Source organism: Mustela nivalis (assembly GCF_964662115.1).
Source record: "Mustela nivalis genome assembly, chromosome: 13".
Taxonomy (NCBI): Eukaryota; Metazoa; Chordata; class Mammalia; order Carnivora; family Mustelidae; genus Mustela; species Mustela nivalis.
Window position 1 is genome coordinate 23,014,703 of NC_139032.1, and position 27,515 is coordinate 23,042,217.

At 42.0% G+C, this 27,515-nt stretch overlaps 1 protein-coding gene across 2 annotated transcripts in view; it reads right to left on the minus strand.

Moving 5' to 3' along the window:
• Nucleotides 1-27,053, minus strand: part of LOC309846364 (ras and EF-hand domain-containing protein) — a 71,851-nt gene extending 44,798 nt beyond the window's left edge. The window contains exon 1 of one of the 2 annotated variants that reach the window (XM_082695237.1): nucleotides 26,362-27,053. In XM_082695237.1, the coding sequence (XP_082551363.1) occupies nucleotides 26,362-26,783 (422 nt within the window). In that variant the 5' untranslated portion in view covers nucleotides 26,784-27,053. The remainder of the gene's footprint in view (nucleotides 1-26,361) is intronic. The other variant, XM_082695236.1, reaches the window with a different exon arrangement.
• Between the last annotated feature and the right edge of the window lie 462 nt (nucleotides 27,054-27,515).

Consider the following 27,515-nt stretch of genomic DNA (forward strand, 5'->3'; position numbering starts at 1 on the left):
ATTTGATATAAGATGCAGGAAGCGGCCATCATCCTTCTCATCAGAGCTGAATACAAACACTAGTTGCAATAGTGAGCTGTATTTACTGGAGCAGTAAGCAAAACAAAACAAAAATACTCTTGGACTGTCCCATGCAATTTCAATGCATAACAGGATCATTAACTTCTTGCCTTTTGTCAGTTACTGATCACCAGCAAGATACAAAACATAAAAACTCTCTCCTTAATAGGAACCTGCCTGTCAGAGGTGGCTATTAAGATACTGTCACCTAGAGTCCTTGCTTCTCGACTAACAGCACAACAAAATGTTCACAAGTACAGGTCACCAGATTTCAGGACATTCTGAAAATTTCAAAAATAAGAAAGAAACACAATAATTTATAAAACTTTTTCTGGTCTTGATATTATAGAGTTTCAGAAATGGTATTATGAAAAATATCTGCCAGATATTTTAGCAGAAATATGTGATATGGTTAGCAGAAAATATGTGATATGGTTTATCACTGTGCTATAGACTACATGAATACTTATCTATCCTGCTTCCTATTACAGGGCACACTTCCCAGAACCTCAGGCAGGTAGACGAGGGTCATGTGACTAGTTCTGGTAAATGGAACAGGAAGAGAAATGGTACGTTGGCCACTTCCACACTTGTTCCCTAAAATCCTTCATTAGATTCTGAGCTTCTCTTCATTCATATTCTCCCTCTTTCTCTCTCTCTCAGCATCTCTCCCTCCATCCCCCTTCCCGCTCCTTCTCTACCTCCCTGCATCTCTCTTCCTCAGCCCCACAGCTGAAGTGAAGAATTCCAATATGGCAAAGCCATGGGAGAGAATGTGCTTGGCTTCCTGAATCACCACCCTGAGCTTAACTGCTCAGCATGACTGTCTGATCACCTCAATCTGAATGACATGCTTGAAAGAAATGTTTGTATTTTGTAAAGCCACTAGGACTTAGAACTTCTTTGTTACAGTCAGTTTGAACTTAAAAGGTTGGCATAATAGTTTCCTATTTTGTTTTTGGGTTTTTTTAATTATCCTCTTCCAGATTAAATTACTTCTTCAGCTTTTTCCTTGATAGCTTCTTAACTACGTAAAAGCTTCTATGACCAGGGTAAATCTTTAGCACCACCACCCGCTCTCTCTCAGGGAACAAAGGACTACTCAGAAGCATCCTATACTGAGGCGGACACTTATTAGGCACCTTACATATGTAGTCCAGGCAGTGATCCAGAATTTACACCACTAGTCACTAAATCTTCATGGCAACCCTACAAAGAAGTTATCACCAGCATCCTGTTTACCAAAGAGGAAACTGAGGCAGAGACAGCTAAGTACTATCCTGGTAGCAGAGTCAGGATTCCAACTCAGCCCATCTGGCTCCAGAGTCCAGCTTCCCACAGAAGAACTAGCTCTTTGTGCCGAAACTAAATGCTGAACTGGTCTTAAGGGGCCACAAGGGCAGGTCTCCACTAAAGAAAACTTAACATAACAAGATTTTTTTAAAATTGCTTTGGAGGAGGCTATGCATTATTGCTGCAAGGACTGTCCACATTACAAAGGGTCTCCTTTAAAGGATGATGGCATGATGAGGATTAAAATGAGGTAATCTTATAAAATTTGGTTTATCTACAGCTATTTGTTTGGAAAGCACTATTGAAAACAATAAGGTTTCCTCCCACCTTCCCCAGCCCCCATATATCTGTGTATTTCATTTGGTCTGTTTCTGTGAAACTAGAGAACCATGTGGATTATGCCAAGAGACAGCCAACAGAACACACTTGGCTATTCTGACATCTGATAGAGAAAACAAAACAAAAATTTTTTAAAAACACCTTACTGCAGCAAAAGAGGATACCTGGTCCCTCTCTGTGAACTTTAAATGCTATGCCTCGCCCAAGCAGCTAAACACACGCGGTCCTTCCACTCAACAGACTTGGTGCCAAGACAATCTTTGTTCTGCTCCTAAGAGTGCCGGAGGCATGGCCTCCCCCGGTGTCCCTGCTTCCCACGTCAAAGGTTAAGCAAGTAGAGAATGCACAATGCCGCAAACACAGCTCTGTTTCCTTCTGGCCTGACCCCAGGTGGCACATGTGAGGACTGAGAATAGTGGTGACAAGGCCCAAAACACTTTTGATTCATTGAGTCTGGGGCCTCATCTCACGCAGTTACATTTGGTCACAAATACCACCCAGAGAGGCTTACAGGTACATTTGACAAACACTAGGTAAAAATTAAGGGTCAAGCCATAGGTTTTAGTCAATCAAGACAACACACATTCTTGACCCTTCTGTGCCAAGAAAGTCTCTAATACTAAAAATAATCTAATTTATGTCTGAAGGAAGAGAATGAATGAAAGGCAGAGAAAGACATCAGAGAAATACAGATCAGAGAAAAACACACCCTGAGTTACCAATTAGATTTGGATGTTTAAAACCTGGGCCTATAATATTACACAGCCATTAAAAAAAAAAAAAAAAAAAAAAGAAAGAAAGAAAAGAAAGAAAGAAATCTATCCATTTGAAACAACGTGGATGGAACTAGAGGGTATTGTGTTAAGCGAAATAAGTCAATCAGAGAAAGACAATTATCATATGATCTCACTCCTATGTGGAATTTAAGAAACAAAACAGGGTCAGGGCACCTGGGTGGCTCAGTGGGTTAAAGCCTCTGCGTTCGGCTCAGGTCATGATCCCAGGGTCCTGGGATCGAGCCCCGCATTGGGCCTGCTCTTCCTCTCTCTCTGCCTGCCTCTCTGCCTACTTGTGATCTCTGTCTGTCAAATAAATAAATAAAATCTTAAAAAAAAAAAAGAAAGAAACAAAACAGGGTCATGGGGAAGAGAAGAAAAAATAAAAGACAAAACCAGAGAGGGAGAAAAACCATAAGAGACTCTTAATCATAGAAAACAAACTGAGGGTTGCTGGAGGGCTGGGGTAACAGGGTGCTGGACATTAAGGAGGACATGTGATGTAATGAGCACTGGGTGTTGTATAAGACTGAAGAATCACAGGCCTGTACCTCTGAAACAATAATACATTATATGTTAATTAACTGCATTTAAATAAAAATTTTTTAAATTAAAAAAACCTGAGCCTATGCATCTCAATTGATAAATTACAAGACGATTTGTTAAAAAAAAAAAGACAGTAAGACAGTGGGGTTGGATAATTACTGAGGAAAAATTCACAACTTAGAATTTTACAATGGTCCGGGGGAAATAAGCATTTTAAGTCACAAATCTTCCCACTGAGGCTGAAAAGGCTATTACATGAACTTAGAAGAAAAACAGGTCCACTTAGAATGTATCCAAATTATAAAAGGGTGACATATTTTCACAGAATTGACACTTACCATATACAGATATATCTACATCGACGTGTATACACCGGAGTAGTGTACTGAGAATGCCTGGACACCTCAGCTCTACAGACACTCTGGGCAATAGTCAAGCACAGAAAATGCTAAGGAGCATGGTGGCCCAGTAAGATCGTTAGGAAAACTGTCTCTTAGATCCCGAGTTTCGCTGCATTAAACATTAAAACAGGGAGCTAAGATAATCATTCAAACATAAGTCAATTAGATCTAAAACTCAAGACAGTTTTCTATGAACAAAAGCTAACAGTATAAAGTCCCAATATCTGCATCATCCTACACCAGCATCTAGCATAAGAAAACTGACATTATGACCCCACCATCTGAATGCAGGAAATTAAAACATCCATGCCACCTAAGGCACGGGTGCTAGATCCTGGAAGTAAAATGCTAAGATACAGACTGGGTTCCTTTCCCCCATTAGACCCACCATGAAGATTAAGTATAAGATATTCTGGCAGTATAGACAGGGGAACATGACCAGCACTTGGGGGATAGACTGAGGGATGAGTAGATGTCAATTAGGCAGCCAGTGGGAAAGGGGTGAGGGCGTGGTGGCCAATCTGAGGCACCAATAACCACAGGCTGAAGTGCCAGGACAGGGGGCGGGTGGCAGGGGTAAGACAGCTGTTCCTGTAACCAGAAGAAGCTGGTGGGGCTGGACAGCCAGGAGCAGGGGAGGCAGAAACAGCATCAGACGTGGACGTGGGGTGAGAAGTCAGCAGGAGCCAGAAGGCACAGCAAAGACATGGGAGGAGACAGTTATTGAGAGGGTGGGAGGCCACTGGGAGTGTTACATGGAAGCAATGACCTGATCAAGTTTGCATCTTAACTACTCCCAACTTTATAAACTTTTGGCTGAAGCAGAAAAATAAGCACAGGATTTTACAACAAGTCTTGGGAGATAAAACTAAATCTAAGTCCAGTGTCATTGAATCCAGAAATGTACAACTTCAGAAGTTTTCATGAACTTCGACTTTTCTTTGTTACAGAATATGTAAAATTGTAGACAATTAGAATCTGATCATACAAACAGATCACCTGAACAGAATAGAGAGCCCATAAAGAGACCCGCCTGAATACAGTCAACAGATATTTGACAGAGGAGCAAAGGAAATACAGGAGCAAAGACAGTTTTTTCAACAAATGGTGCTGAATAACTGGGCTTCCTCTTGAAAAAGAACAAATATAGACACAAACATTAAATTATTCATCAAAATGAAGTCAAAATCGATCACAGACCTAAACATAAAATGTAAAACTATAAAACTTCCAGAACATAAGAAGAAATCTAGATGGCCATGGGTATGGTGACAACTTCTTAGATACAACACCAAAAGCATAATCCATGAGAAAAATAACTGATAAGCTAGATTTCACTAAAATTAGAAACTGCTCTTTGAACGACAATGGCAAGAAAATGAAAGGATAAGCCACAGACTGGAGGAAACATCTGTAAAAGACACAACGGTCATCTAAAATACACCACTGAAACCCTTAAAACTCAACAATAACAAACAACCTGATTTAAAAAATGGGTCAAAGACCTTGGGCGCCTGGGTGGCTCAGTGGGTTAAGCCACTGCCTTCGGCTCAGGTCATGATCTCAGGGTCCTGGGATCGAGTCCCACATCGGGCTCTTGGTTCAGCAGGGAGCCTGCTTCCCCTCTCTCTCTGCCTGCCTCTCCCACTACTTGTGATTTCTCTCTGTCAAATAAATAAATAAAATCTTAAAAAAAAAAAAAAAAGACCTTAATGGACACTTCACCAAAGAAGATATACAGATGACAAGCATATGAAAAAATTTTCCACATTATATGGCGTCAGGGAAATGAAAATTATAACAATGAGATAGCACCACATACCTATTAAAATGGCCAAATTCCAGAACATGACAACATCAAATGCTGGTGAGGATATGGAGCAACAGGAACTCTCATTCATTGCTGTCAGGAATGCAAAATGGTAGTCACTTGGGAGGACAGCGTGACAATTTCTTAAGAGACCAAACTCACTCTTAACCACATAGTCCAGCAATCAGTGCTTCTTGGTGTTTATCCAAAGGAGTGGAAAACTTAGGTCAGCACAAAAACTTGCATATGAACAGGTCATATGCAACCCAGTTCGGTCATAACTGCCAAAACTGGGCAGCAACCAAGATGTTCTTCGGTGGGGTGAGTAGGTAAACTATGGTACATGCAGATGAGGAAATACTAAACAACACTTGAAAAATGAGCTACCAAGCCATGAAAAGACATAAAGGAACTTTAAGTGCATATTACTATGCAAAAGAAACCAATCTGAAAAGATTACATACGACATAATTCCAACTCTATGACATTCTGGAAAATGCAAAACTTGGGGACAGTAAGAGATCATTGGTTGCCAGGGACTGGTGGGGAGGAGATAGGATGAATAGGTGAAACACAGAGGATTTTTAGGACAATGAAAATACTCTGTAAGATAATATGATAATGGGTATGTATCACTGTACCTTTGCCTAAACCCATATAATGTACATGAGTGAACCCTAATGTAAAATAAGGAATTTGGATGGTTATAATGTGTAAATGTAGGTTTATCAATTATAACAAATATATGATTCTGATAAGGTTTTGCTGATGATGGCGGAGGCTATGAAGGTGTGGGGGCAGGGGGATATGGGAAATCTCTGTACCTTCCTCTTAATTCTTCTACAAACCTAAAACTGCTCTAAAAAATAAATCTTTTTCTTTCTTTTTTTTTTTAATCTGACAGTTTATTTCTCTTTTGTGGTAAGAAAAATGGGTATATTCCTACTCAGGTGACACCAGCTGTTCTTTCTAGACGCCCTGAGCCAACCATATGGTCATTTGTCTGTAAGTGGAAAGGCTTATCCTTTTACTCCCACACACGTTAGATAAAAGTTACTGACTTCAAAACATACTTTTATTACATAGTACACATATTTTCAGAACAAGCCCCAACTAACTAGAAAATAATTGCCAACAACTAAATCTAGCTCTGCCCCTACAACAGGGCGGCAGTAGCTCTCTTTGTGAAGTTCACGTCTTTCCCTCCAGACACGGTGTGCTGTGTGTGCCTCTCTGCCCACCATCCGCCTGACGCCAGCCGCCTCTAACTGGAAGTGATTCTGGTCTGTGTTCTCACAAAAGCTCTTGCTTGTCATTAACTCAGTCACAAAGTGATTACCTGACCCTCCCTTCTAGAGAAAATAATGGTCTCTTCAGCTTGGTTCCACCATCCCACAGAGACAAGCCAGTCCAGTGGCCCGGGCCCTCCTTGGCTCTGCTATGCTGCTGCTCAGAAGATGGTCCAGCCCAGGTGTTCAACCACCAGTGCCGCACCCAGGCCCCCTGCCCAAATACATCTCCCACAGGTAACAGTCTTTCGGGATTCCCATGGCCTTGAGACGTATTTTACTTCCCGAAGTACTTAGATGGGTAGCATTCCTGCCAAGATTTTAAAATGGAAACTCCCTGGGAGATGATTCAAAGTCTAGAAACATTTCAAATTGCAAATTGCTTCCTATTTGAAATCACTGACATTTAGTAACTGGGAATTTGCCAATGGAGGGAGGAAGACAGAAACAGCAAGAGGCATGGTGCTAGAGGTTTGGGGAGGGCACACTGCGCACCACTGAGGGCTGCTTCATTCAGGAGTGAATAATGCCTGGGGGAAATGTAATGGCCTGGCTAGATCAAATGCTTCCTCCTCACATCCTGGCTTTGCGAACCAAGGCCAAACACTTAGCCTCCTGCGCTTCATTCAGTTTCCTCAGACATAAAGTGAGGAAAGTGATAGAAGCTTCCACATAACGTAATTCACCTGGACCGAAGCACACACAATCCAGGCACACTGCAGGGAACTGATAAATGTTGGCCATCATCATGATCTGTTAATGCTCTTGACTCCTCTGCCCTAATGAGTTAGAAAGATGTAGGTGTTTATCTCCTGTGTATCTCTGGGTTGTGTTTTGGGGAAAGAGTCAAAAGGGAGAAAGCAGTGTAGTGTGAAAACTTCATGGACAGAAATGTTGTCTCACAGGAGCTAGTGCAGGAAAAACTGAGAAATGAAAATTGGGTCATGGCTGAGGTCAGTCCTCGAAGCTCACAGTTTAAGGGTATGATAGCATGATTTATGAGACATACATATTTGGTCATTCAGATGACCCAAAATGCATTTCTTAGACATATTTGGTCTTCATCCACAATTCCTAAAAACTTACAAAGCCATAAGGGTTAAACTGGTGATTTTTAGACAGCCCCCCACCCCAAAGAGGTGGATAGTTGCTAGGAGGGCCAACCGTGTGATTAAAGATTGAAACTTTCAGTCCCCTACCCCACACCCTGACCTTCAGGGAGGGGAGAGGGGCTGGAGGTTGAATCAGCCAAAGGCCAACAACTTAGCTTATCATGACTACATAATGAACCCTCCATATAAATCCCAAGAGAATATCTTTTTGGTCCTTTTGGGAGAGCTTCCATAGTTGGGAAACCAGAACACTTCATGTGCCGCTGAGCCAGGCCCCAGACTCCATGAGGACAGAAACTCCTCTGGTCAAGACCTCATTCTGTGTATCTCTTCATACAGCTATTGTTCCATACTTGGCCTTACCCTTTAATAAAGTGGTAAATGTAAGTAGATGTCTCCCTGAGTTCTGTGAGCCTCTTAGTGAATTAACTGAACTTAAGGAGGTGAGTGTTGGAACCTCCAGTCAGAAGCACACATAACAGCCTGGGGCTTGGGACTGGTGTCTGAACAGGGAGAAGGGGCAGTGCTGTAGGACCTATGGAATCTGATGCTCTCTCCAAGTAGACAGTGTCAGAATTGAGCTGAATTCTTAAACACCTTGCTGGTGTCCAAGGATTGCTTTTTTTTTGGGGGGGGGGGGGTGTCACACCCACCCATATTGGAATTGGGTCCAAGTAGTCCAAAAGAAGGGGTCAGTAAAAGTTTTCGGTAAAGCACCAGTCAGAAAATATTTACAATTTCTGTCGCAAATACTCAACACTGCCACTGTAGCATGAAAACAAACACAGACAACACACAAAATGAATAAGCTTAACTGTGTTCCAATCAAACATTATTTACACAAACAGGCCGAGGGCCAAATGGGCCCTCCTTGGATCCCTGTTATAGTCTGTTAACATAAGGAAGGCCCTGAGCACAGTAACGAGGATGGGGCAGTGCAGGTCTAGCCTTCTATATACAAGGAAACAGGGCTTTGGTCACATCCTGTCCCTACATGCACATCAGTTTATATTTATATATGGACACCACACTGTCAGTGTGCTCTGTATGTGTACACACACACGTGAGAATAGGTACCTCTTTACTTAAGAGTACTGAGAATGCACATTCAATCTCCCAGTATTTCTCTTCTATCAGTTTACCTGGAGTCAAGTTTAATGTAGGCACAATCTAGTAATGTCAGTGCAAGTTGGTATATTTACACAGAAAATTTCTGTTTTGGTAAGAAATATACTAGTTGGGAAGAAAAGAGTGCCACATCAGTTCCTGTACAAAATTTTTCTTTAGATGACATCTGTCTCCTTCCTGGGTTTACCCAGGACAATCTCATTCGGTTGTCCTGTATTTTGTCCACTTTGCCTAAAAAAAAGGAAAATTCTGGATAAATGCTCATGAAAAATCTACATTTAGAGTAGGTAACTGTTAACTGGTATTGAACTCCATACTAATTATGCATTAAATTATTAACAGCTGCATTACAATAAGCCAAAGGAAGCTCGTGGATTTGCACCTTTTACCTCCAGCTTTTACCCGGGAGTGTATGACACACCCTTGCGGCGGCGAAACTTCTCATGAACACGTGGCTAAATGGGAAGACAACCTGTGATAAACCCATCTCTCCTTTCCTGACCCTTTTCAGACACAGCATAACAAGGCTTTTGCTTTCAGGAGCCAGGAATAGAATACTCACTGATAAAACAAATTAGACTTGGATAAGAGAAGCTGGAGACTGATAAGTCCGCAGGTCTCAGAGGGTGCACGAGAAAGCCTGGGGACCGCTGCCCTGCTGGCCGCCTGGGTGACCATCCATTGTGCTACTCCCTGCCAGGCGGCTGTTTGGCCAAATCAGTGGGAAATAAGGAAATCAGAGGCATAGGGTACAGAAAACAGAAGTCGAACTGTCCTCCCACACAGCAATTGGAAGTATCTGGAATGCTCCTGCTACTGGAATTTAACCAGGTTAGTACAATTTAAATGTATGTAACTAGTTATTTTGTTGAATGGTAAGGCTTTACTATTTTGCAATAAACCCTTCTGGCAACCATGACCTCAAGGAACAACAAAGGTGCATGCTTAATAAAAAAGTTAAGAACCAAATTTCCTTTCTATGAGAATGATGGTGATAAATACTAATGTACCAATATCAGTTCACTGATTGTGACAAGTGTATAGCACCAATACAAGATGCAAATCATGGGGGAAAGTGAGTACACGTAATAGGGGAACTCTGTAATGTCTGCACAATTTTTCTGTAAATCTAAAAATATTCCAAACAAAAGAATTTTTTTAAAGTTTGTCAACATTTAGCCTCCAACATGGTGAACCAGAACGATACCATTAACCACACAAAAACCAGAAGACAACAAATTTCCTGAAAAAGCATCAGCATCTGTCTTTGAGGAAAACTGTTCAGGGTCTATGAGGTCACTCATGCACTGGCAGAATGAGAGCATGTAAAGTAGGACCTTTCCCTTCAATCAAAAGACATTGCTTCTATATTGGTTCTGTGCATTTTCACTTCAAGTTTTCTTGTACAAATCCACATGGTGAAGTGACAGGTGCTTACGTGCCATTAGCCAAAAAAGAACTGTGCAGAGGTAAGTGAGGCCAGTTTGTTACCATTCTGATCAATGCCTCGAAAAAAAAATCAGTTGAGTTCATTCCAATAATGGTTTCATTTCTTTTTTTTCATCCACTTCATGGCATCACAGTAAAGCTTTAAGAAATTCATTCTGCGGAAGAGAAAACTTCCGAACTTATTACAAATGTTACTGTAAATTTCGTGAAATATAAAAGTAAAGCACTGTGGTTAAAAATTATCATAATTTTTACTAAATTAAGCCATCTATGAAGTAGAAATACATGTGGAAATGGTGCTGGTGCATTTGATGGCATCCAGACAGGCTTTGATATTCTACCAACTGAAAGAGAAGCTGTTGCTATCAGAATTTCAAATACATTCACACATATAATTACAGCATCTAAACATTTTTGTGGTGGTTGCTTTTTCTCTGTGGCTTATCACATTCAGGTTTTGGAAACATTTGAACCTTTGAAGAACTACTTAGCAAATCATCCTATGTTTGTTGTAAACCTGCCCCCTAAGTTGGCATTACATTTTGTTCAAAATCTGTTGGAAAACTTTTATCAAATTTATAAAAACTGTCTTCAGCTTTTGAAGCTGTTAGCAGATTGGAATTAATTGAAAAATAAGCTTGAAAACAGGAAGGCACTGATGAACTAAACAGATGAAGTGAGAGCTCAAATGTTGTACAAATTCAATCCCAAAATTCCATAATTATGATTTGGAATATCTCAACCTCCTATTTTTATTTGATTACATTTACGCTCTGAACCAAAATGAAATGCAATTGAAAAGGCCTACAATTTTGAAGCATCTCAATATGGGAAAACATTCGTAAGAGTCATAAACGGAAACAAACTTATCCTACAAGTCTTATCTTACAAAACTTAAGAAAGAAATCTGTCAAAGTGTTTGTCAAAGAAAGCTCTTCAAAGGGAGGCAGAAAACACAGAGCTTGTGACCATCAAGGGCAGAAATATTCACATATGTAAGTATCAACACTTCTCAATACCAAAACAAAGTTGAGAATATCCTCCATTTATCAGAATTTGCCCTAAGCTTATTGCAGAGTTTTCCCTATGACTGTATGTCAGCACTTGGACAGGGAATGTTTTCTCCATTAAAAACATGATGACCTTCAGAGAAGAGTCAATTGTTCAATGTCAATAATTTCAAATTAATAATCAAAATCTTCTAAAGAACATTACAAGCAATTTGATGGGGCAGAAAAAGCATGAAGACCACAATGAAAAAAAAAAAAAAAACATTCTTCAGGAAAGTATAAGTAAAGATAAGAAACCAATTGAAGTACTTAAGTATTTTCCAAAAGTAACTATTCCACTTACACAATTCTTTTAATCTTCACATAATTGGTCACAACATTTTCTTTGCCTTAATGTATATAAAATATGTATGCATTTTAGAAATAACTTTTTAAAACTTTTTTGATAAAACTATGTCAGAGGATCACATGTAAAATAAAAACACAATTTGTCAGACCATAAAACAATGTTCTAATAAATTACATAATTTTAAGTATATTAATTCCCCTCATTTTATTTGCAAGAAAATTCTGGGTTGGGGGATCAATTCTACAACCACTCTACTTCCTATATCATTTCCTTCAACCTCCTCATATTCTAAGCACTCTTAGGTGCTCACTGTCCCCCAATAGTTTGCACAGTGTGCAACACATAATACATATATTTTCAACAAAGGAGACATTGTTCAGATCAAATATGTCATGGGAAAACACCTTCACCCCTCCTGGATGAATTACAGTTCAGTACTGGTCTCTGATCAAAATCACAGCTTCTTGTATTTCCTATCCAGAAACCAAACCCTACACATCAGTCAAGGGTCTCCCCAAAGCTGCCTCCTTCATGAAGCCTGCCCTGACTGTTCCAACCAGAAGAAATCTTCACCCCTCAGATCTCCTGCCACACTGAATCTGAAGCTCTGTGTACTGAGTGTTCTGCGGATGCTTACCTTCCCAGTTACCTATCAGCCTCCATATCCTTGCAGCACTAGAAATCTGACCCGACAGGATCCTGCATAAATGAAAGAGGACAGAGCCTAGGGAAGGAGGGCTCAGTGGGAGCCGAAGCAGAACGGGTGGAGCTCTATGCTGGATCTGAGGCTGGCCAAGGAAGGCCGTGGTGAGGACGGAGCAGATGAACTTTGTTGGTCAGGGTCGGGGACAAGACTAACTGTGGGAAATCTGACAGCCAAGCTGAGTGGGGCCAATCCCCTTCTGAACACTGAGAAAGCAGGGCATTCCAGAAAGCATGTCTGAACTCTACTGGCCAGAGTGTTCACTGAGGTTGCTGAATGGTTGAACTAATGTTCGGAACTCTAGCTGAATGGTTGAACTAATGTTGTGAATCCTGAAAATATTTCCTCAATAATAAAGAAGGATGCATTTGTAACAGAGGATTATGTACGTTTAAGTTTCTAAACATTATGATACACATGTGAGTCCTTAAAGCACAGATTAAATTGCAGGATTTTATGTAGGTCAATGCAGATTTAAAATATTGTGTTACACAGACAACCCACAACCAGCCTCTATAAAAGATAAGGATTTGCCTGTCTTTTTAAAAAATCCCCGAAAGACTTCTTAATATTGCACAGAATCATGAGTACCACTAAGAAGCACATTTTTCTCTACTAAAATTAGTATATTCTGGGATATAAGTGCAACCTACCTCTGAACTCTGTAGCAAACTATTTTTTTGAATTTGTATATAATAGGTATTGAAAAAACCTACTACTAATTATTGATTGGTTGGCATTTAATGCTAAATTATTACAGATATCATGGAAAGATAACTGTTTGGTGCCTAAGCTATAGTCACATTTTCTTCAACAGCTGAATCTTGACCTTATGCTGCAGTGTGGATGATACTATTGCAGATCATACCAGCCTGCTCTGGCCTTCTTAAAAACCTCTCTTGCGGGTTACAAGAGTTTGCTCTGAAAGATCATGTAATTAAATGAGAGAGTTTTTCCACGGCATCCTCGAACTAAAATTAAAACTATTTGTACATATGGTAGTGTTTGTTGAGTTCCTGCACAAAAAGCATACCAAAGAATTTTTTAATCTACTTTTTTAAAAGAATCATTGATTTTTACCTATCTCCTTTCCTGCCTAACCGTCAAACATAAAGATAAATCAATAATGGCTTTCCAGTCTCTGTTTTATGCAGTGCTGGATCAAAAAGACCAAACTAAAGTCAAATTAGCTATAGAGATTTCCTTACAAATTTTCTAGAATGCTTGAAAGTAAAATGTTGTTGACATCATCAGTTTGACATTTCAACAGTTAAGACCTTCTGAGAGACCCCTGGTCTCATTCACTGGCACCTGGGGCATATTTTCCACAAGGGAGAAGCTTCCCGTGCTACACTTCATTGCTCATCAACTGTCCACTTCATTGCTTCCCCAGTACCCAGCAGGAAAGTTTAATTACTTTTTCATTTGATCTTCTCAACAACCGAAGGGTGATTTTCTGGAATGTAATTTAAAAAAAGAAGGTAGCCAAAAATCCTATTAAAACCTGACTTTCTCACTTTATACCAGGATCAGTTGCCCTGAAAACTAATCCACTTTTGAGTTCCCAGAGCTGCAGCCTACTAAAAGACCAAACTACCTTCAGATATGCAAACACTATCTCCTGGAGGAATCTGACCTTAACCCCTCCTGAGAGCTGAGAAAAGAAAAACTGGTCTCTTAATTGAGTCATCAACTTAACTCACCCCTTTATCATATTAAAAAAAAAAAAAAAAGAAAAAGAAAAAGGAATTTCAATGCGCTGTGTATTTACATTTATCTCAGTTTATATTTTTCATCCCAAATCTTTATTCCCCTCTAGTTGCCGTTCTGGTTCCCTGTGGCATGAACTGACCTCTGCTCTCATCTGTGTGGATAACATCCCCTCTGGGCAGTGCAACTGGTCTAAAACCCAGAGACAAAATGGAAATAAATGCTGAATGGTTGCTTTCAATCCAAATACTAAAGAAGGAGCCGTAATAGAGTTATTATAATAATTCATTTGAGTGGACAAGGAGAACCCATAAAGCTATAGTATCTGCTAACCTCCATGAATAGTTTTTGTAGCATTTCCTTAAGACTCATAAAAAAAGCATTATAAATAATTTCAGTGACCATCTGTTGGGCTGGGGGCCAATGAGACAGGTGCAAGCTCACACCTTGCCAGACTCCCATGGGTTCATCCAAGCATAAGCCCACATCCACTCTTGGCTAGACACCTACTTCTCACATGTATTCATAATAATATAATTGAATGTTCATGCTTATCTAAGTGGCATAATTTCTACAAAGATAATTTAGAACTATCATGTCTACTTTGAGGAACTTTTGAAATGAGCAGAGGGGAAAAGGGGCTAACACAGGAATAAAAATTATTAAGACTAAAAAAAAATAATGAAAATGATTTCAAAATGGCAGCAGTACCCCAGTCACCTAAAATTCAGAGATCTGGTACCACGAAGAATCCAAAAGAAGGTTGAAAAGCAAGAAAGAATGAAAAGCAGCCTCTGAGACACCCCTGCTCAGTACAGGAATAACCTGTGGGTACAGGAATAACCCTGTAGGGGTTTGAAAACACTATTCTAAAATATGGAATCATGTGCTTTGTGTATCTTTGGCAGACAAGGAAGGTGCTTTGGTACCCAGGAAGGAAGAACTGACAATAATGAAATAAAACTTAGCAACCTTACAGCAAGAACAGAAAATACATGTAGGAACCCAAAAAGCCAAGCTGGATGACCATCTTTGCACACATGGGGTATCACTATACTACAGCCCAAGATGAAAGCTTCACGATCATGACCGTGAGTTAGTGAGGAACTCTTAAATTATTTTGAAATTATTAAAGGCAATGCACTGTATGTGTCCATACGTTTACCAAAAGACATGGGGCAGGCTGTTCATTTTAGGAGTAATGGCCACAATGCAGAAATATCCCAAATGACCATTAGTAGAGAAATGGGTCAATTGTCGTATCTTCACACAGACGGATACACTACAGCAATGGAAATGACAGATGTACAACTCCAAAATCATGAACATATGGTTGGGGACAGGACAGTAAATACACTGAGCCCCTCTATGTACAGTGCACTGTGCTCTATCTGACTTTGAAGATTACATTCACAAAATACACCCACATCCTTGGTGAACTATTAGTTACTTATCTTCAGGGTAAATTCAGTCATGAATGCTTCACAACTCAGATTTCAAACAACCAAAGGCAACCCAAGGCAGAATTCTGGAGTACGTGAAGTTCAGCTTTGCTACCTTCTACGTCTTCAACATGCTCTTTCTGGATCATTTTTATCTTTTCATACTGAACTCCCAGCCTAACATGGCCATGTCCCACACCGTCACTTCTCATTTCCCTGGCAGACTTAAAAACATGCACAAATCACCGAGGGACCTTGTTAAAATACAGGTCCTTCCGCAGGTTTATGATGGGGCTTAGGAGTCTGCAGTTCTAGAACCACTACCAGGTGCTGCCAATGCTGCAGTCTGAGGCCCCTGAACAGCAATACCTGAGAAAAGATGGGATTTAAAAGCAGTGTCTGCTGATGAACTAAAAAAATGCCTCATTCTAAGAATATGAGCATGGAACCACTGGCATTCTTATGGCTGAATTTTAAGACCTCTATCTGGTGGAACACATCCGGGCTCCCTATGCCTCTTAAATTGCATCCTTGGTAGCAACTACCAACTCAGGAACCAAAACTAGTGGTAGGAAATGGTAAAGAGGATGTGAGGGCGATCTGGCTGCGACATCTGTCACCCCATTGATCGCCAGGGTTGATTCGGCTGATCTGGCTGGCTAGGCGGGTGTCCCCTTCCTCCCTCACCGCTCCATGCGCGTCCCTCCCGAAGCTGCGCGCTCGGTCGAAGAGGACGACCTTCCCCGATAGAGGAGAGGACCGTTCTTCGGTCAAGGGTATACGAGTAGCTGCGCTCCCCTGCTAGAACCTCCAAACAAGCTCTCAAGGAAATGGTAAAGAAAGAACATGTACCTGCTCTAAGGAATTTCCTACTGTTTCTCATTAAAACTTCAGCCTTTGGACTTCTTGGCATAATGTCTTTCTCACAGCATTTGCAAGAGGGAGGGTGGGGATGAGGGAGAAGGAGAAGAAGGAAGAAAGAAGTGAGCAAGCAAGCGATGGTTTGCTCAGGCAAGGGCTGCAGTGTGCAATGCTGGTGGCTTCAATCCAAAATGCCTCTTCTGTCAGCTGCTCAGTTCAGACTTAGAGATACTGAGATAAAGAGTGGGACTACAGGGTAAGGAGGGAGGGGGTAGAGACAAGCTTTAAAAATAAGCCCATTTGGGGGTCGCTGGGTGGCTCAGGAGATAAAGCGTCTGACTCTTAGTTTCAGCTCAGGTCAGGATCTCAGAATCTTGGGATTGAGCCCCACATCAGGCTCCCCACACAGCGCAGAGTCTACTTCTCACCCTCAGCTCCCTCTGTCCCTCCCCTCGATCATGTATATACTCTCTCCCACTCTTTTTAAAAAGAAAAGAAAAATAAGGTCATTTCTTCAGGGTCCATATCAGAGCCATAAATACATGGAGGGCAAGCCTTTTCTTGGCCAATAGAAAAATGACAATAACATTAAAGTTGCCACAGAAATGTGGTATGTTGTTTTGGAGTGTTTCGGCATTTGGAAGGGGGTACAAGAGATGTACAGGGATCTTTCTAGATTCTGATAAATAACTGAAAGATTTTTGGTACATATTTTACAGCCTAGAAGCATTTAAAAAATGCTTTTTGCTCTTTTCAAAAATGATTCCCAAGACACAGGTAATCTCAAAAACTGAGAATATCTGAAAAAGTTTCTTAGTGGCTGTGGTTCATCTTATGTGTCGACTTGGTGAGGCTACTGTACTCAAGTATTCGTCATACATGTCCAGATATTGCTGTGAAGGTATTTTGTAAATCAGAGTAGCATTTAAATCAGTAGACTCTATGTAAAGTACATTACCCTCCATAATGTGGGCACGGCTCACTCCATTACCTGAAGACAGTAAGATAAAGACTGACCTCCGCCAAGGAAGAAGGCATTCTGCCAGCAGACTGCCATCACACTCCGGGGCAACACTGACTCTTCCCTGGTCTCCAGCCTCCTGGTCTACCCCCCTGCGGAGCTGGGACTCATCTGCCTCCACAATCAATGAGCCAACTCCTTAATTTCTCTCTCTCTCTCTCTCTCTCTCTCTCTCTCTCACACACACACACACACACACACACACTTTATTGTTTCTGTTTCTCTAGGGAACCCTAAATAACATGGTAATTTGAATCATCACACTTTGGTGCTAAAAACACTCACAAAAATTTACCAGCTTCACAGAATATGCAAGCTAACACTGCCTAAAAGAGTTAAAGAAGATTATTCAACTTACTCAATTGAATAAATTGAATTCAATAAGAACTGAATTACTTTTCAGTTGCTGAGCAACAACTTTAAGTGTCATTCGGCAGAGTAGGTCACTTTTTAAGGCCCAAATGCTCAGCTAGATCATAATATTTTTAATTGTTGACAGGGCTCATTAGGATTGTAACAATCTGTCTGAAATATAGGCAGACTTTTGCAGACTGACAGATTTTCACTGGCCTGGAGACAGCTTATTCACTGTAATCTATTAACAGCAAGGTGATGCATTATCCCTTTAGACCAGTACAAAGCCTCCAAATCTATACACACAGAACCAACCTCACTCAAGATCATGGCTTTGTTCCTTGCTCTAGTGCCTTGTGAATCTGTACTCAAGACCAGAACTGCTCTGCCACAATTGTGTTCCTAGAGCATTAATTAATTAGCTCATTGAGTGATGCTAAAGTAGAACTTGTACTTCCCAACATATTAATGCTGTGCCTCCCCCTCCTGCCCAGTAACAGCCACCAAATGCAAGTTCATTCCCAAAGCTGAAGCAGCAGACAGCAGGTGAATACAGTGTGGGACACAACGTCCACTTGACTTGGGGCCTTCCTGTTGGCACAGACTGTCCACGTGCTTTGTCTTGGTTCTCTCAGAGCTTTATACATTTTGTCCTTCGCCCCATAACTCAGTAGCCACAACCTACACACCTTCCTCATCAAGCTTCCTTCATCTTCAAAAAAATTAACTACAAAATCCTGTATTTTTATTTTTTTAAACTATCTACAGGGATTCCTAGACTGTTATATTCTGTGTCTATTAAGACTCTAACATGAGGGTGCCTGGGTGGCTCAGTGGGTTAAGTCGCTGCCTTCAGCTCAGGTCATGATCTCAGGGTCCTGGGATCAAGTCCCGCATCAGGCTCCTTGCTCGGCAGGGAGCCTGCTTCCTCCTCTCTCCCTCTTCCTGCCTCTCTGCCTACTTGTGATCTCTCTCTGTCAAATAAATAAATAAAATCTTAAAAAAAAAAAAAGACTCTAACATGACTTTTTTTATTGTCCTAGTACCTTATTAGGATTGTTACTGTTTTTTTTGAGTGCTCTGGTTACAAAGGTGTACAATACTGAGTGGTTAGCTTCATCCTTTTTTTTTTTTTTTCATATGTCCTGTGTGTTTGCAGAATATTGCGTTTTTCGGGAATGCATGCACCATGTCCGAGCAAGAATGCCTGCACTGTAATTCATTTGTTAACATCCCCAAGCGAACACCATCTGCCAGAGAGAGGTATGTGCTGTGCCATGTATCCCTGAGGAGGGAAAGAAAAAGTATTTTGCATCACAAACACTAACACTGGTTTATAACACTTCTGTCAGAAAATATGACATACGAATGTCCTCAAGCATGGATATTCTAAGCAAATGTCCGGTGACTCTTCTGGAATTCGTCCAGCCTAGCCCAGAGCCGACTGTGACTCTGGTCTGTGGAGGCAAGAATTTCGAAGTGGCTGACACCGCTGACAGCAGGCGACACTTTCACGCTGGCACGTGGGTTTTCACATGAATAACTCACTTGTGTTTTTTGCTTCATATCCAGACATTTAAAAAATATTCTCGATCAAAGATATCACTATAACAAAACAGCCACTTGAACATGCTCCATAATTTTATGATTGCAAATAATCACAATGGGGTTTCATGGTTGAACCTTCTCATAAAATGTCCCAAAACTAAATTCTAAAAAATTGAATTTGAAGGGAGTGTTTGCCCTTGATATGTGTGTCTGTGTGTAGGGATGGTGCCCTTAAAATGTGTCAATATCTCAGAGTGCCTGGGTGACTCATTCAGTTAAGTGTCTGCCTTTGGCTCAGGTCATGATCTCAGGCTCCTGGGACAGAGCCCAGAATCCATATCAGGCTTTCTGCTCAGTAGGGAGTCTGCCTCTCCAGCTCCCTCTGCACCTCCCCAGCCCATGCTCTTTCTCCCAAATAAAAAAAGTCTTTTAAATGAATAAATAAAAGAGTGTGTCATTATCTCAAGTGTTTCTGCCTGCTCACCCACAAACAACAAGTAAAGGTACATTAAAGGGGCAAAACTTGAAAGAACCTGTACTTAGGACAGCTCAAAAACAAAAGACAAAAGCTAAGACATAGAACTTTGGTACCTTCTCAATTTCTCATCTCTGTAAAAAAATTTCCTATTTCTTTTAAGTTTTTTTCTTGTGGTGAGAAACATACAGGAACTCTACCTTCTTATATTTATTTATTTATTTTTAAAGATTTTATTTATTTATTTGACAGACAGAGATCACAAGCAGGCAGAGAGAGAGAGGAGGAAGTAGGCTCTCCACTGATCAGAGCCCGATTCAGGGCTCAATCCCAGAACCCTGGGATCATGACCTGAGCCGAAGGCAGAGGTTTTAACCCACTGAGCCACCCAGGCACCCCAGAAATCCACCTTCTTAACAAAACTTTTACAGGACACTACTGTTGACACATTTTCGTAAAGCAAATCTCCTTTCATTGTGAATGACTGAGACGCTATACCCATCAAACAACAACTCCCCATTCTCCCCTCACCTTGCCCCTACACCTACCTTTCTACTTCTCCTTCCAAGAGTTTGACTACTCAGGATACTTCATATAAATAGAATCATCCATTATTTGTCCTTCTGTGATTAGCTTATTTCACTTAGTGTAATCCTTCAAGAATTACCTCTACGATGCCTATTGTAGGAATTCCTTATTTCTTAAAGCTGAATGATATTCTATTGTAGGTATATATGTTTTCTTCATCCAGTCATCTGTCAGTGGGCACTTAGATTGCTTCCACCTCTTGGCTACAGTGAATAATGCTACAATGACCATAGGAGTTTCTGTAAGCTACGAGTCATCCACATGATTCCAAATGTGTGCAAATTAGTTTATATTTTATTTCGCCAAAATGAAAACAAAAACGTACAGTATTCTAAGATTCCCAAGTATACGTGTAAAGAGCCCAAAAGGTCTATAGCCCCTGATCTGAGAACCACTCAGAAATGTGCATAGGCTGGGGTATGCACCAGGAGGTATAGTTTCATTGATTATACTGCAATCCCAGGTCCTTCAGGTATCAACTCCCATCTACTTAAGAAACTGAGACAATACACTCATTGGAGGTCAGGGTCAAGTCTACAAAGTCTCTCTAGTGCCTAGGATGCTGGCAGGCACATTGGGTGCATGAGAGAAAGAACTGAAGGAACATGTCCAAACTACTGCATCTGTAGATCTTTTTATAAGACATACAAAGCCCTTAAGGGTCAAAATTCACTGTGCTCCTTTTATAACAGCTCTGACAAAAAGCAATTATAATTTGGGAAATCCCAAATATTTACAAGCTGAAGCAATGGAATTCCTATAAGGGCAGGAACTAATAAGGAGATCATGTGTCATACATATATTCCCCCGTGACAACTTTCCTCTGGAATATAGTGTTTGCTTTCTATTTTACAACCTGACATAAGACTAATATCCTCAGATAGAAGGAGCCTAAATATCCATGATGAGGGATCTGTTCCCATCTCTCTTGTCCAACTACATACTGCAATGGGGAGCTGCCCAAGCTTTAACAAGTTACCCATGAAGCAAGAATGTATACTCTATACACCATTTTAGAAGGAAAAAAAACCCAGGCTTTTGAATCTCTTTCTCATCCCCGACAGGGTCCCGTTTCTGCTGGCAGCCTCCAAACCTCCATTCAAGGCAGATCAGGACGATACAGCTACTTCCATTTTCCAAATGAAGTTAAGATTATGTAACCCAGACAGAAATGAAGAAACAGGCAAAAATGTCTCCATTCTCAAATGACAGGAGTACTAGGACCATGAGTTTGATCAGTGATTTAGAAGAGGAGTCAATCAAAACCTCAGTTTAAAAGACAGCTAAGAGAACAGTGGTTCCTGGAATGCAGTCTTCCCAGGATACCCCACTTTAAGTCTTTTTCTTTGTTGTCCACACTATAAGGGCAGGATAAATAATCTCTTATCAAATACCTGACATCAAAACACTGAACCTCACAGTCTGAGCAGGGCCACTAACCATCCAGCCAGACACATAATCCTCCAAGGATGGGATGGCCAGAACATGTTTCTGGGGGCAGGAGGCCAAAATGAAGTCATTTCCTTGAAATAAAATTCAAATATCAAAACCAGGAGGGACCACCAGCAAGTAGAGCTCGTAAAAGCCAAGCCATGTACAGACTCCCACAAAGCCCAGGAGCAAGGCTCATAAGGTCCACAGAAGAGCTGTGGTCTTCTCAACAGACAGGCTTCTTCTACTCAGCAGTGGGGTAATGACACATAGAAGTATAGTAGAGGATATACTCAAGAGGAAAAAAGGAAAAGCAACAGACCAACAACAGTTAGAAAATATACGTCTATAAAGACCCCCTTCTGAACCCAGAAAAAGCAGAGAATTCTGGAAAGAATGTGGTCAGAACACTGAGAGATCCCAAAGCCAGGGCCAGAGGTAAATATCACACATTGGCACAAACACGCTTAATCCTCTTCCAGGACTGGGGTTCCAACCCACTGCTGTGCCTCTAGGCTGGAAAAAGTCTGTGCTTCCTTGGATGAACACCAGATAATATTCCTGGCCACTTGAGTGAAAAATTTATCTTCAAATACTACAACAACCATCCAAAGCACCAAGGTGCTCACATTCTGAGGATACTCAAGAGCTAAAATCAAATAGAGAAGAGCTGATTTTCCTCCCCCATCTCAAGGTGGTTTATGGCAATGAACTTGTTCAGTGGAAAAAGAGGGGAAACTGAGGCACTATCCAATCTGTCCATCTGTCTATTGACCTCTGTCTTTCCTTTCCCTTCACCTGTCTCCCTCTCCCACTCCACATCTTCAGCCTTCTGAGTTTCTGTTTCTCTGCCTCTATCTGCCTTCTGCCTTCCCATATGATGAAGCACATCATGGAAAAGAAGGGGCTTCATGAAGCAACCATGTTATTAGGGAAAAAGGCAATCAGACTGGAAAGGGCTAACGTGGAACCCGAAAGGGGGAAATGTAAAAGAAACCCTGACCAGTGTGGAAACTATCCTACTGTCTACTTGTAGCTACTTGTTTTAAAAATGTACTGCTTAAGTGGGATTGGTGTTCAGCCACTGAGTTCTTTCTCCTGATTTTTATAATCATCACTACAGTTATATGAATATGCTGAAGTACACTATTTTTGACAACCCATACACAGCTCACAAGTGGGTAGTTTTGGTTCTTCTCAATTAAATTCAGTTTCTACATGATCAAAAGAAAAGCCTCCCCTTCAATAGTGTGTGTGTGTGTGTGTGTGGTGGGGGAGGGGCAGGTGGGGATCAGAAACTAAGAGATACAGCAGACCAGAGGGGATAGATTTTGGTGTCTGAACAACAGTGGCAGGTCACCAATCACACTAACGCCCGTTACATTACAAGCACCAGCCTGGGTCTGTCCCTGATCTGGCCACTATGGCCATATCTATGTCCATGCACAAATCCAGGGCAGTGCTCGTGCCAGTCGGATCCCCTTGATTCTGTTTGTGAAAAACATGCGGTTCTAACTTGATTTATTGAAGTGAAATCAATTGACAAATAATACTTACAACTGCAAAAGATGGAGTTGAAAAAACTCTGAAAAACTTCAGGTCCACCTAAAGGTAAGAGTTTTGCCATCCCACTACCCTGGTAAAATGTTTATACACACACACACACATACACACACACACCCTCTATTTCCCTCCTTCCTTGCCAATCTTGGAACACCATGACCAGGTTACAGCAGAATGTTTAAAAAAAAAGAGGAATCCAAGAACATCAGTTTATTCTGTTCATTTTGCAAACATTTACTGAGCACATTTATTAAGTATCTACTAGGTACAAAACTCCCTTTCATAACACCCTGGCACAAAAAATTGGCCAGACTAGGTTATTACAAGTCTGTTCTCTCTGACCCAACATTTTCTCCCCACTTCATGGAGTGTTCTTGGCCTTGCACAATCTTCCTTCCTGAATTCTCTTCTATAACCCCATTGCCTTGTCCACTGTGGTTTCACATGTTGGCTGACCTAATTCCAGGTCACCAGGAAGTGGTGATGGCCATCCTGCCCCGGCAGAAGATTTACACCTCCCTAGCTCAGGCTAACAGTGACTTGACCACTGAAGACATTCCCCTTTAGGGGAAGGAGTCTTTCAATCTTCTACCAAAAAACCAACTGAAGAGTCAGTTGACACACATCCCAGAGACTATTTTCATCCTTTTACAGTGCAGCTTTATTTCTTCTCTAAGACCACAATATTGATGACTAGGGAGTTTAACCCAAACGTGTTTAATATTTTTAAATCAGAAGTTTGATTGGTTTTACAACTGGAAATTCTGTCAACAATACCACATTTTGCCTTATAGGAGCCAAACATTCTAATATCTGATAGTTAATCTTCTCAACCTGGACATCAAAACTCCCTGGATAAGCATTGGACAAGAAGCCACCAGGGGTGCCAGATGAGAAAAAAAGCCACCCGATGAAATGACACACGTTCCTAGAGAAAAAGTTTTCCCACTGGAGGAAAACATGATATTTTATACTAAAATATGTCCCAATATATCGTGGAGTTAAAATGAACAAACATATGAACTTTTTAAAATAATGGAATTTCTTGCAAATAACCCTCTTATCTTTAAATGTTCTTTGATGAAATTTTTGAGAAATGTTTCACCCACACTATAAACTTCTTGAAGCCATGAACTACATCTCATGCTTCTCTTTGTCCCCAGAGACCTAGGGCAGGACCTACGGCAGTGTCTGGCACAAAATAAGCACTCATGAATGTCTGCAGAATTAATTTGGCTGAAATAATGCCAACAGCATTATCGATAATAAACAATTTTTACCTCATTCAGATGAGAGGAAGGGAAGGTGAACAGCTGTAGGAGGAAGTGGAATAGAAGCAACTGAATTTACCAAAAACAGTTACTGGCTGCCATGGTAACAATCAGATGAAGCAACTCAGTTTAGTTCTTTTCCACTTGAACAAGCACAGGAAGGCAAATATTGTACTTGTTAATCTCCACTCACAAGGGGGTGTGGCTTAAAATACAAGTCTACCAGGTGACACTGGTGCCCATTAAATTTAATAATCTTTGAAGAGTTTGGAAAGGCATCATGATAATAACAATATCACCAATATCATGATATTGTCATTGTCATGATGAAACCAGGTAGTATAAAGAAGCCAGGTCATATTAAAATCTGGTTTCTATACTTAAACTAAGAAGACCATCCTAATCATTTCAAGGTTAAGTGTCAAATATTTGCTGCTGAGACTTAACAACTGTGAAAAGTAGATAGGTGTGTAGGTTTGTGTGTAAAACATCACGTGGGTTCACCTTCCCTGATTCTTAAAATTGTTGCCTTTTGTAATTAGTTGGACCTAAACCAAGTTACAGATAAAAGATAATTCCAAGAATATAGTTTATAGCGATACTTACAACTTCATGGAGAGATTGTATTTTAACTCATTTGTAAATAATAGAAAAGGTGAGTATCACACCCACTTTCTCTCCACCATCCTTCTCATACTTGCAGTGAGTCCTTCTCCATGCCCTACTCTCCAAACAGGAGGGAGGAGCTGGGAGGAGGAGGAGGTGGGACTCCCAAGCCAGCAGGTTCAAGCTGTGATGGGTGAGCAAGACCACTGATCCTCCCAGGACTGTGTGGTTTTGAGTTTTATGTCTAAGATATGCAAGCTGCCTTTCAACCATAATCCAAACAGAGAGCAGGAATACATTATAGAGCATTAACATGTTTAGAGTGTCTGAGGAAGAAGTGAATACAGCAGTTCAAGACACACCATGACAGGAAGGAAAGCACGGACACAAATTACTCTTGAACAAAACCGAAGCATCTTTCCATTCCTGGCCATGCAGGCATTTCCTTTCCCTCCTGAGAATTAAATTAGTAACTTGATATCATTTCTGTCGGGGTCATAGAGAATTTATTATATAATTTATCATTTTATTCCATTGTATAAAAGAGTTTTTCAGTTCAACAACATATGGGATCAAATCCCTGCTCTTTCATTAATCAGTCAAGTTCCTTAACTAACGTCTTACGGGTCTATATTTCTGGGTCTAAGTTTCTCCAATTAGAAATGAGAAAATCCACATCCCGGGGTTGTTGCAAAAATTAAATGAACGAATTCTGTAAAATGCCTAATACATGGTAGGTATCAATGAGTATGTAAGTTCAGCAATGCAAATGCCCAACATGTTTCGTCTTCTATGTTGTAGGAAAACAACAAATACAAGAACTACTACATATCAGGGGCACCAATTTGACAATCCGCAGCTCACAGCTCTGGGGTCCTTACTAGAAGGTGCAATGAGATCTGGAGAGGGCTGCTAAACTCTGTCTGGGAACAAACTCTTGATGCTGCGGATTTCACTGCGGGCCCGGTAATTAATAAAGTGACTTTTGCAAGGCTCAAAAGTGAGCAAGCCAAACTTTCTCCCCAAACCCTGACTCTGAACGCACTCCATTTCTTCAACCCTAGGGGATCTCCCCTCGGAATAGCTGGATGGAGAAAAGCAACTCAGAAAGAAGAGCTGGGTCCAGTAGGTCTGCTCAATCTTAAGGGTTAAGAGGGAGACGCCAGCGCACCGGTGAGGGCAGGTAACACCCTCCTCACCTCCCGCCCGCCCACCCACACACGCACCTGGGGATGAATTTGGCCTCGTCTCCAAGTCGCGCCTGGAAGTCCTGCCAAGCCTGGCCGGCGCTCGCCCGACCCCAGGGGGCTGCCAGCGCGTCCCCGTCGCCCTCATCCTCTTGGCTGTCCTCGGGGTCGGGTCCCACCTGGGCTGAGGCGGACGCGGGCTCCCAGGGAGCCCAGCCTCGGTGCCGCCCCCCGCGGCAGGACCCACGGAAGCCGCGCGCGAACTCCTGGAAGGTGATGGCGCCGTCGCGGTCAGCGTCTAGCCGCTGGAACACGGCCTCGGCGTCGGCCGGCCGCACACGCAGCTCCGCGCACAGCGCGCCGAACTCCTCGCGCTCCAGGCGCCCCGAGCGGTTCGCGTCGCAGGCAGCGAAGAGCGAGCGCAGGTGGGCCAGCTCCTCCCGGTCCCCGTCCGCCTCCATCACGCCCCGTAAGGGTAGCGCAGAGGGCTCCGGGGCGCAAAGGGGCGCGCGGCCCGCGGTGACAGCGGAAAGTCCGGGGCCACCTGCTGCCGCCGGGAGCCGCGGGGAGTGGACCTCGTCCAGCTGGTTGGGCGGCTTGCAGGAATGTCCGGGCGGGGCGGGGCGCCTGCGCGGGCCCGGGGGCGGGGCGCTCCAACGCTGGTCCGGCGCTGCCCTTTACCGCCCGGGAGCTGGACTCCGCGTACAGCGCAGCAGCGGCCGCCTGAGATTGAGATTGAGCGCCCCGCGGAGCGGCCCTCACTTTCCGCTCGGGCTGGCTCCGCCCAGCCAGGTAGGAGGGGCGCGTGGCTCGGGATCCCACACCTCCGGAGCCTGATTTCTCTTCTGTGCCAGGCTCCAGCCGGCCCAGCCCGGGTTGGGGCCTCTTGGACTTGGGACACCCGGCCAGAACCGGGGCTTCAGCGGTAGCGTTTGCCAGGGTCTTTGGAGTAAAACACTGGTTGCTCAGGTAAAGCCAAGAGCTAGCAGGAGTGTGCAAAGCTACCTGGACAAAAAGAGCAAAGGAGGATAGGGGTAGGACTCCCAAATTGGTTAATGTTATGCGTTATTTCAGTCTCTTGTAATCGCAGAACTTTGGTAACGTCTGCATATACAAGTTTTCTTGCGAACTAATCTACGAGATTTACCAGAACACCTCATTTTCCGATTTTACTGGCTTTCCTTAATCCATGC